Here is a 12,153-nt window from a genome sequence, read left to right as displayed (position 1 = left end):
CTCAGACTTTGTGTAAGCAGTGTCACCTCACTTCTAGGTCCCCAGTTGCAACTCAGAGGCCGATGGCCTGAGCCATTCCATTTTTTCTTACATGCATTTCCAACCCAGCAAGTCATAGATACTACTTTTCAAAACACTCTTTTTTGCTTTGATCCACCATCTTCTCAATCTTCAAATTCTGTTCTCCTGAATTCCTGAAGAGTCACCCCTTGGCTTTCCTTTGCTGTCACCATTTCCTGGCTCTGTTCCTGGCTTGCTGTTGCTGAAACATTTCCTCACTCCTGACCTGTGGTTCCTAGCTGCCTTGAGCTTGATTTTTTACTACAGCTTTAGAGCCAAAGATACTAAATGGGTCACAACTGGGTAATCTGAAATAATGTGCGGTGTCCAGGAAGTGAAAAAAAAGCTGCTTTTGTGGTCTATAAGGATTTTATTAACCCTTCCCATGCTGGTGGTGCTGGAATTCCTCATATCTTTTACGAGACACAGTAAAAATTCTGACTGGAGGCCACAGTGGTGGTACTCTACCCTCGCCCCATGCATCATAAAGTTCAAAATGGCCCCGGCATTGTTCCTTGAAGGCAATGAACGGGCACACCTGCAGTGGCCCTGGCAGCAGGGTCAGTTTTATTTATGGGCTCTGGGCTGAGTGGTCCTGGGCGCAGCAGCCAGTGTTGCTGATGGTCCCTGAGCATTTCCAGGAGGTTGCTCCTGAGTGAATTTTCCTTTTTCTGCACCAACCACCACTGCGCAGTTTATCCGACCAACACCAAGCACAGCTCGAGCTCAGCACTCTGGGCGCAGGACATGGGCTGAGGCCCTACAAAAGTCACCCAACTGAGGAAATGGGAAACGAAGGGAGCAGGTGAGATAGAAAAGATCATGGTAGGGGCCTGGCTCCATCAGCCACTGCCCACATGCTGACAGGCAGCTGCAATATCAAGGAGTTCAGCAGAAAGCAAGACTGAAGTCTGGGCTGGCTAAAAACGAAAAAGCAGCAGAACTGAGCCTCAACACAAAACTCCACTCCCACAGCAGAAAGCCAGGATGTGCTTCCGGCCAGGAGGGAGACTGACTGGGGGAAATGGTGCCTCTGAGTGACTGTGAGCTGAGTTGTGCGCTTACAGGTAAAACACATTAATAAAGAGTAAAATAAAGGAACTTTCTGAGGTGGAAACGAAGATGGAGGAAGTAAAGAACTTACCTGATTTATTTTTGCATTCAATATCGTAGCCCGTGATGGGGCTGTTTCCATCAAACCCCATGGTCCACCTGAGCGTAATTGTGCGTGCTTTGACATCTTTGATCTCAATTTCGGGAGGGTCTGGGGGCTCTGCGCCATCAACAGAAAGACTCCAAGTTAGTTCAAACGGAGCTCCGACATGAAATGCTAGTGGAAATGCTGAGTGTGACTCACAAATGATTTGTCTGCATTAGACAAGAACAGACGCTTTTTATTTGGAAACATTTTCTTTTTCCTAATCGCATTTTAGGGAAGAGAAATTCCACCTTCCCAAGACTTCCAATTTTCATAGTCCTTAAGAACTGGACCAAGCCTGGAGGATAAAAAATGTCACTATTCTAGTTTCGATCTCTAACTCAAAACATATTTTGGCCCCAAATGTTAAACTGGCCTTTCATTCTGGTCATCTAGTACATGGATTCCTAAAATTGAACTAAGAAATTCCACCGCTGTACTTGTGTGCATGCGGCTTGACTGTGATGGGCTTGTCATCTTGACTGGTTCCTCTAAGGGCTTCGTTCCCTGTTTTAGGGCTTTACTTTGACATAATCACAGGCACTGCAAAATTCTGCTTTAGCACTGACATTATACATATTCAAAATTTCCTGGGAACTAGGAAGTGTTACAGGGCAAGTTGAGGCCACACAGATGCCCAAGGCTGAGCATGGAGCTCCCGTCCTGAAACGACTGTGTTTATTCTCTTATGCTGTCATCTTCCTACCTTGCACTGTGAGCTGAATTATTCCACGGTCCTCCCCATAAGAATTAATAGCATGGCAGGAAAAGAAACCAGAATCTTCTCTCACAGTTGGCAAAATCTATGTGTAAAGCAGAAAGAAATTCATCTTTTTCAGTAGGCAAAATGACTTCGGGCCGTAAAGCTCTCTCTCCACTCTTTCAGTTCTCCTGCCATGCCCAGCACACACATATGTACACTGACACACTCACTCACACAACCCTCATTCCTCCAGACACATACGCTAAATCACACACATGCACGTATCCCTCTGAGGACAAATTATTTCAATGTAATTGTAAGTAGGTGGATGAATAGGATTCATGTACATTATCCATGTCAGGTGTAGCTCATTAAATTGGATGTGTAATTTATATAGGATGTCGTGGTCAGCTTGACATATATCCCACATATACATTTTTTTTTTCATGGTATCCAAAGCAACCATGCCTAAAGAGACAGATTAAATACTGCAGCCAGCGCTGGGGGCCAGCACAACTCACATCAGATTCCTTTTCCAGAAGGATTCCAGGAACAGAATGTCTGAGAGCCAATATAAACATTTCAAGCACAGGGCTTCCCCACCTCCCCACCCTGTGTGTGCTATAGTATCATCCTCTATCCCCACGATAACAGCACAAGCCAGTTCACTACTCGCAGTGCTTTTCTCCAGCTTTTGTGATCCTCTCTTAACGACAGCATTTTTTTTTTATTGTGGATTTTTCCAAAGAAGCAAGATAGTTTTTATAATATTTTGTCCCAAAGCCCATCTCATTTTCTTTTGCAGGAAGTTAAAACATGCACACAGCATAGGCCGTCATTCCTCAAGGATTAACTGTCATTTAAAAACCTTATTTCTCACTTTTTTTTATTACAGTTAGGTTCCCTGCTGCGTTCATAATGACACTATTCTTAACACTTAGGCTAAAGCACTATTTTTGAAGGCTACTTCAGTAATCTTGCTGTGTGAAAGGTGAGAGAAAGGGTGCTTCATAAATAAATTCCAAAAGATATTATCTGCTACTTATCTGCACCCACTTGTGTGAAAGGAAAGACTTATTGTTCCAATAAAGTTCATTCCATTGACTTGCATTTGCTATGCTTTTACCTGCAGAGTAGAAATCACCTCTTCTCCCACCTCCTTGGTGGACACAAGATAACGGGCCATCTCAGGGTTAATGATTCGGTCCTCCTTCTCCCAGCGGACTATAATGGGCTTCTCACCATGCGCTGTGCAGCTCATCTCCTTTTTCTGCCCCTGCGTAGCCAGGGTAGTATTTGGATATGATGTTATCATCGCAGGAACTGAAAAACCAAAAGGGACACAACTTGTTCAGCAAAGCAGCGTTCTTGATTTTTCCCTGGCAACACACTCAGGTAAATCACGCTTCAAGAGATATTTCTTTGAAATGAAATTTATTCAAGAAACTGCTGAGTGAGGATCACAGGCAAAATAAAGGAAACACAGCAGAAAAATGAAACTCGAGTAAGTGAGCCCTCAGCGGAAACTGCCACGCCATTTCATATCCATGGCATGTTGCTCTCTTCCAACCCTGTTGAGGGCCATGGCCTATATCCCTTAGCACACCCAGAATGATTGGCATGGTTTGGCTACGTCCCCACCCAAGTCTCATCTTGAATTATATGCCCATAATTCCCTGGGAGGAACCTGGTGGGAGGTAATTGAATCACAGAGGTGGATCTTTCCTATGCTGTTCTCATGATAGTGAGTAAGTCTTACAAGATCTGATGGTTTCAAAAACGGGATTTTCACTGCACAAGCTCTCTCTCTTTGCCTGCTGCCATCCATGTAAGATGTGACTTGCTCCTCCTTGCCTTCCATCATGGTCATGAGGCCTCTCTAGCCACATGGAACTGTAAGTCCATTAAACTTCTTTCTTTTGTAAATAGCCCAGTCTTGGGTATGTCTTCATCAGCAGCATGAAAACGGACTAATACAATGATGTTACTGGTTGCTCTGTCTATAAAAAAAAAAAAACTTCACAGGAAGGGTTATCCTCCTTTTTCTGGGATCATCTATGTTTCTAACTATCATTGTCAACAATGGAGATAAAACCTCCACTTTTAGTCAACTTTACGTGAATCCCTTATTGCTGCTAACCAGTGCTCGTAACCACTCTTCACAATGTCCATCTCCCACAGTTTTATAAACCTTGCAAACCTTTATCAGTCACTGGAGACCTCAAACCTGTCCTTCTTCCATAACTTGTATCAGAGAATCTCATCTCCAATTTACTGAGAAAAGGGAACTCTTTATTTGTGAAGTTTCTCAAGTTTTCTTTTCCCACACCAAAATTAGTCTAATATGTAGGCTTCTTTTCTTGGCAACAGATGACACAAGATCCCACCCCAATTCCACAAGCCACCTATAAATTGTAGACTGTATATAACAAACACCTTTTAAAATGCATACTAAGCTTATCAGAAAGTGAGAGAAAAACCAGAGACCAAAAACAAAAGCTGATGGTGAAAAGTCAGAGGTAATATAATGGTGGTGTTTTGACTACCTGAGAGGCATCACATTAAATGTGAGACCTCCAAAGCCAGGCTCCTCAAAGGGTTCTATCTTGACAGAAAGTATATAACCAAAATAATAATAATAATAAACAAAAATCCACAAAAGTAAAGAGAGAATAAAACTACCTCAGCTGGTGTTATATATGTAGAAAAACAACCTCTCCCCTGAGAATTTGCAAAACTGGCCTGATTCTACATAGATCTGGAGTCAAATTCATGCTAAAGAATTAACATGAAGGTGATTGTAGTTTGATAATGGCCTGAGGGGACTAGCAAAAGCTAACATACTCTACAAGAATGTGTTCTCTGTCCAGGCCCACTGAAATGCACCCAGATAAAGCTCTATTGGCCATGAGCTCACAAACTAAAACTAAAGAACACATAAGAAAACTAACACCATGATTGAGAACCAGCTTCCCAGGACTTTAGATGATAGAGTCATCAGATACAGACTGCAAAATAACTATGCATGAATGTTTAAAGATATTTTTAAAATATGCTAAAGGAACAAGATGTTAACAAAAAGGACTAGAAAGGTTTGAAAATTCATCAAAACATAACTATATTTTTACTTGCTTTTAAATCTCATTTCCCCAATTACAGGCAGAAGCTCCCTTCCCCCATTTCTGAGGTCAAGCTCAGATTATGTACTTGATTGCTTGCCTCGTAAGCCTTCCAAGGTACTTTGCCATAGAAACACTGTGGCTTCTTCTAAGACTGGCACATACTGGGTCATGCCTTGTCCCATGGCTTACCAGAGAGGTTTGAGACATATAATAAAACGTCAAAATACCACCAGTTCTGTAGCCTGGACACTCACAGAAGAACCTACATTTGGGAGTTTCTCCAGAGTCAGCAGCCACGTGGCAGAGATGCGCCCCACAGCACTGACTGTGTAATAAGATGGAAAGTAGGCAAATTGGTGACTGAGGAAAGAGGCGCCAAGAGTCCTGCATATCAAAGAGAGCAGTTCACAACTGTCGCGAAATTCCTCTTCCAGCATTTCTGAGATGCAGCAAAACTGGCTGTACTGTCCCCAGCCTTTGGTTCTGATCCCCCCTTTCCCCGGCCTATCAAAGAAAAACATTTATTTTTATTAACAGCTTTATTGTGGTACAATATTCATACCATAAAATTCACCTGTTTTAAGTGTGCAATTCAGTTGTACACTTAATGTTGTATTAGCTTCCTAGAGTGTCTGCAACAAATTACTAGAATCTATGTGGCTTGTAATAACAGAAATTTCTTCTCTCACAGTTCTGGAGGCTGGAATTCCAAAATCAAGGTAACAGCTGAGCCATGCTCCCTTTAAAGCCTCTAGGGGAAGACCCTTCCTTGCCTCTTCCAGCTTCTGGTGGCCACACGCATTCCTTGGCTTGTGGCAGCAAAACTTCAGCCTCTGCTTTATCTTTACATGATTTACATCCTTCTTTGAATGTTTCTGTGTCTTCTCATGGACTTCTTATGAGGATACCAGTCACTGGATTTAGGACCTACCCTAATGCAATATGATCTCTTCTTAACGAATTATATTTGCAAAGACTCTATTTCCATATGAGGTCATATTCCAAGGTTCTAAGGGGACATTAATTTTGGGGATACTATTCAACCCATTACAAATATATTTATATTATCTAATACATATACATACATACCATTATAACCTGAATACAAATATACACAGTTGTATAATCATCACTGAATCAAATCTTAGAGCTTTTACATTACCTCAAAATATTTCTCCTGCCCATTTACAGTCATTTCTCTTTCCCTGCTCAAGTTCTAAGCAATCACTAATCTACCTTCTCTCCCTGATATGGTTTGGCTGTGTCCCAACCCAACTCTCATCCTGAATTGTAGTTCCCATAATCCCCATGTGTCATGCAAGGGGCCTGGTGGGAGATAATTGAATCATAGGAGTGGTTACATCCATGCTGTTCTCATGATAGTGATTGAGGTCTCACAAGAGTCTAATGGTTTTATGAGGGGCTTTCCGCCCTTTACTCTGCACTTCTCCTTCCTGCCGCTATGTGAAGAAGGACATGTTTGCTTCCCCTTTCACCATGATTGTAAGTTTCCTGAGGCTTCCCTAGTCATGTAGGACTGTGAGTCAGTTAAGCCTCTTTCCTTTATAAATTACCCAGTCTCAGGTATGTCTTTAAAAGAACAGACTAACACAGTCCCTCTATTGCCCTTTTTGATCATTTTCTATACACTGAATCATATAGCATGTATTCTTTAGTATCTAGCTTTCTGGATTTTTTTCACTAAGCATAGTGTTGTCAAGGTTCATCCATGTCATAGCAAGTATCAGTACTTTGTTCCTTTTTATTGCTAAATAATATTCCAGCTCATGGATATACTGCATTTTTTAAATCCACTCACCCACTGATGCACACTGGGGTTGTTTCTACTTTGGGGCTATTATGAGTAATTATACTACAAATATTCCTGTATAAGCTGTTGTGTGAATAATGTTTTCATTTTTTCCAGGAGAGATTCCTAGAAGTGGAACTAATGGGTTATATGGCAATTTCATGTTCAACATTTTGATAAACTGCCACACTGTTTGACCAAGAGGCAGCACCATTTTGCACTCCTGTGGCAGGAGATTGGAGAGAGAAGAGGGAATGAGAGGAGGGGTTAAGATTCAGCATTTATGGTGAGGGAACATTCCCTTTCAACCATTTGAGTTCAGCAATTTGAGTTCAACCACTTGAATTCAATGAGAGAACTGAAAGAGTAGAGATTGGGTGTACCTACAAAAAGGTAAGCTGGCATGTTCCTCAACAGCTGGAGGCTTACTGGCTGTAGAAACGCCAGGCTCACCATGGATCTGCTGTCACAGAGGAACTAAAGGTGGTGGCACCTGCTGTTTGGCCTCAAATCCACTAATCAAGATTTTTTTTTTTCTCATAAGGGAAAAGGGCTAACTCATGATAATTAGAGATCTCAAAGCCAACAAAAGTAACCTAAATTACAAAACTGTGAATAAATGTATTACAGGCCTATAAACAAGAAAATATTTACTCATTCTTTCTCTCACAGCTGGGGAATGTGCATCAGAAACCGTGACACCCACATATAATTTAGCTTTGAAAGATGACCCCTGTCCACCACCATCACTCTCCATCCCCCAATTCCTGATGAGCGTCCTGATTCCTGCAACACCTTCATCCTTAGAACAAAATATAGAAACTCTGGTTGCAAAACTGAAAATCAATCCATGTTTAATGCCTCCCAGTCTCCTGGGCATCTCAAGGCTATGGTCAGGATTTCCTTATTGTGCAGTGTTTGTAAAAAGGAAATCTGTAAAATGGTAAGACATAAAAAAAGACAGTTTTCCTGTGAGAACATGGTAAGTCACCATCATCACCTCTGAAATCCAGGGTAGTTTAACACTCACTGACTTTATTCCAATGAGAGTGAGCCAGTTCTGAAGTAAGGGTTTCTGTCCTATTCTAGGAGATCTGTGCAGGGGAGCAATGCATTGCAAAGGCTGGTGCTGACCCAGAACTTTAATTCCCTAGTACTTGAAAACAACCAACTGGAAGAACTGTTCTCCAAAAACTGCAGCGTTGTTTTGACGACTTGTTTGTTTTCTTCTATTTTCCTTTTTTAAAAAAATAATCGCAAGCTTTATTGCATTTGATGAGAGAAGTACCTTGGCCAAACCACATACCTCTGGTTTGTTTATGATTTGCCCATCTTAATCTGCAAAAAATACTCCTCAGTTTTATTTAGATTTCTACTTTGAAAGAGTGCCCTACTAAAATGGGTATTTTTGTTCTGGTTATTAAATTCAGCACTTAGAGAGAAATGCTCTGACTAGATCATGTTCGTCTATCCAGCTCAAGTATTTTCAGCCCTTTAAAGAAATCGTGGAAAGGATTTTTAAAAATGAATCATTATCATGGCTTCTTTGCAATGCTAATGTTTGAAGGCATGACCTTTTCACTTGTCACAGTTATGCATGCCTAGAGATGACAACATGTCTGTACAGCAGCCCTTTCTGCAAGGATTTCTGAAGCCTAACAAATGGATGGGGTAATTTAACAGGAACTGGTACCAAGGAGAAGTTGTGGGCAAATCCTGCTATCAGGGCCAAGGGAGATCCAGACCCAAGAAGCCTTTGTCCAAAGATTGGGCGCTGTGTGCTTCTCTGGCAAAATTACCCATTGAGGAAGGTGCTGTTTTACATCATATCAATTGATAAATTTGCTTCATAAACTATAATATTATCTAACAGCACCCTTAATGCCAACAAATCTGAGTTCTTATGATATAAGGGAGCATCTGTCTGACCTACTTTTTTGCAGCATAAAGATGCAGTGGTGTAGTGGAGCTGCTGTCATTGGCCAGGGAGATCGGATTGTGCACATCTCTGCCCAGCTTGGCAGTGCAGTCATCTCTCTTTCCCATTTAGCTTGAAATTGGTAATGGTGGTAGTATTTATGCCACCGAAATTGGCGAGTGCTAGAAATCAGGGCTTTCTCCATCCTCTCCCCATCAATAGGTAATTGATAAACATTTAGCAGAATGGTACTTAGGAGAGTGTTTCACTGTATTAATAATTTTAAAGGGTGTTCCCATCGTACAAGAGATACTGAGAAGATGGAGAGATTAAGCTAAGAGCAATAATTAACTTTATCAATAAAAGTAAACCCCTATTACTTAATTATTAATTAAACAATTAAAATATGAACAGTATGTCACTGTATGTTTTGGCAAATAAAATTCAGTGATACATTGATGCATATATTAAAATTTTAACCCAAGGATACAGAGAGAATGAAAAATTACATCAGTAAATCACTGATATTAAAGATTGGTTCCAAACTTTACTCTCAAGTCTTTTAATGACTCTACCAATAATGCAAAATTAATCCTTATACATTTTTATGGTTTTCGTTCCTACCTGGTCCTGCTGAAAAGAAAACAGATTGAAAAGAAAGCAATTGAAAAGAAAACAGGAGAAAGTACCAAACAGCCTGGATAATCCCGAACGAGACAAGATTCCTGTCACAAGCATCTGGCTCAATATTTTCATTTTATAGAGAAGAATGGCTGTCAAAAGCCCAAATACAGGAGTCCATCAGGATCAAATTTGATCAGTCCTATTCGAAAACCATCATCGTCATCATCACCCCCAACATAGGAGATGGCCAACTGTCCAGAGCGTCCAGGACTTCCAGTGTTTTAGCACAAGAAGTCTGTATCCTGGGAAGTTTCTCAGTCCCTCCAGGCATTCAGAGCAGATATGGCAGAGGGGGGTGTGGAGCCAAGAATGAGGCAGCATAAACCTGGCCCAATGCCCAAGATGGGAAACTCAGGCAGGAATTACAGGGTTCCCGGGTGGGAGGTCAAAAGAGGGAGATGCTCTGGGACATAAATACATTTTAAAGCTATTTTTTCAAGCCCTTTTTAAAACATTCCTCCCAAATTTTTATTATGAAAAAATTTCAAACATACAGGAAGCCAATCAGCCATGTATCTACCGCCTGGATTCCACAGTTCACATTTTAATGGAATCAAAATGTGTTTTCTTTGTTATCAAAATTTGCTGAATACTTTTTTTATTATTCTATTTTAAAACGACCTTAGGTAAACACATACACCAGCGTGGGTCTCAAAGGTCAAGCTGTAAGATGGCAGCCACCTGTCTGGATTCCACAGCTCAGGGTGGAGACACACTGGGCTCCTGGTGTCCCAGGTAAAGGAACCACCACACCCTGGCCTGCAGAGGTGATGTGGGGTTAGGTGGCCCTTGGGGTAAAGTGGTGCCCCTCACATATGTCTTACCAAAAGGAAAGGTGAAGAAGGGGCCTGGAAGCAGAGAACCTGACTCCGACCTCCTGCCACTTGGACTGGGCGGGACCCTCGGTTGTGCTGGGTTTTGGCTTTCTCGCCTGAGTCATAGGAGAGCTGAATGGGATTGGGGCTGTCAACCTGGCCTGTATCTCGGAATCACCTAGAAGCTTTTAAAATAGGTCAGTGCTCAGGCCCCACTGCAGACTGGCTCGGAGTCACTGGGGGCGGGGCTTATGCATGGATTTACTTAAGTTTCCCAGACGATCCTAAAATGCACAGCCTGGATTGAAACAACTCAGCCAGATGATCCCCAAGGTCTTTTCCCCCTCTAATTGCCATTTCCCCTCCTTCTCCTTTTTTCTTTATTTCTTTCTCTCTATCCTTCTTTTCCTCCCTCCCTCCCTCCCAATTTTTTCTTCATTCTTCCCTTCCTTCCTTCCTTCTTCCTTTCCCCTCTCTTTCTTCTTTTGTTTCACCCTCCCTCATTTTCTGTCTCCTGCTTTTTTTCTCTTTCACAGTGCCATAATAACAACAACAAAAAAGCTAATTTTTATGAATGTTGACTGTGTGCTAAGAACTTTTCCATATACTGCATAAGTATTTAGGCCATATGACAACATGATGGAATAAAAACACTAGCCATGGAAATGACCCAAGACATATAAGTGCTATTTTAAGTCGATTCTAAATTATGCTATAAATAGAATTGAGACACGTAGACAAAACATTTCCAACAGATTCACTGGATTTGCATCCATATTAACAAATGTCTATGCAGTTGGTCAAATAGAAACCAGACACCAAATACCTGCTTTAAATGGGCAAAAATAAAGATTAGAATATAAAATAATTTTGGAATTAATTTCTACTTGACATCTTCTCCCCTTTCTCCTTAATTTCTAAGTAAGGAAACAGAGAACTAGGGGGTTTAAGACTGGAAGTGACTAGACCTATTCCCCTTGCCTCTCTCCTATCCCTAATGCAAAGTTCTATTTTGTTTAGTACGTTTATTAAAAAAATTGATATAACCATAAAAGTAATACAGTAAAATGATCTTCATTAATCCCTAAAGTGATGAATCTTTCCCATCCCCTCTCTTCCCTTCTCTTTCCTCCTTCCTTCCTCCAGGATCTGGAAAACTAAATTGTAGTAGCAGCACAGTTTGTTAATGCATCTGTCCTTCTGTCCTTCCATGTCTCAGATCACTTTCACATCATGAGCTTACAGCAACATACGTGTTCTCAGTAGAGAAGGGATTCTTAATTCCATTTACCTATAATTACACAGGATGGGGAAACTAAGTAATTAGCCTAACGTCATACAACTAGTAAATGGAAGCTCTAGAAGGAGAATCCAGGTCTTCTGATTCCGAGTGCAAAGGCTTTTTGCATTACAGTAGCGGAGGAGACCAAGGCTGGCCCACAGGGTGCAGAGTGTCTGACCACAGAGGTGTCTGGCACCCTGACTGTCTTCAAGCCTGAACACCCTTGGAAGCCCCTCAGTCTGGAGCCTGAGTCCATTTACAGGAGACTTCCCATAAAGTCCTTGAAATTTCCATTTTCTCAGCTGCAAGGCACATTGCTGTACAGCCTGCACTGCAATTCATCCCCCACACATTTTCACCCTCCCAACCTGACACTTGGCACCTCTTAAAGAATTCCTATTATCCCCTTTTCCCGGCACCCGAGGCCCTGGCAGCCACCATTCTACTTTCCATGTCTATGAATTTGACTTCTCTGGGGACCTCCTATAAGAAGAATCAGGGGAAAGGATTCCCTATTTAATAAATGGTGCTGGGAAAATTGGCTAGCCATAAGTAGAAAGC

General features: G+C 41.5%; 1 protein-coding gene across 1 annotated transcript in view; it reads right to left on the bottom strand.

Moving 5' to 3' along the window:
• Window positions 1-12,153, bottom strand: part of LOC108523301 (Down syndrome cell adhesion molecule) — a 337,477-nt gene that overhangs the window by 143,973 nt on the left and 181,351 nt on the right. Inside the window, exons 11-13 of the mRNA XM_017863826.1 lie at window positions 3,088-3,284; window positions 1,965-2,061; window positions 1,205-1,333 (exon numbers count right to left, since the gene is read on the bottom strand). Coding sequence (XP_017719315.1) covers window positions 1,205-1,333; window positions 1,965-2,061; window positions 3,088-3,284 — 423 coding nt within the window. The remainder of the gene's footprint in view (window positions 1-1,204; window positions 1,334-1,964; window positions 2,062-3,087; window positions 3,285-12,153) is intronic.

The sequence above is a fragment of the Rhinopithecus bieti genome, unplaced genomic scaffold (assembly GCF_001698545.2).
Source record: "Rhinopithecus bieti isolate Rb0 unplaced genomic scaffold, ASM169854v2 scaffold_73797, whole genome shotgun sequence".
Lineage (NCBI taxonomy): Eukaryota > Metazoa > Chordata > Mammalia > Primates > Cercopithecidae > Rhinopithecus > Rhinopithecus bieti.
Note: the sequence above shows the minus strand (reverse complement) of the source record. Positions and strands in the feature narration are given on the sequence as shown.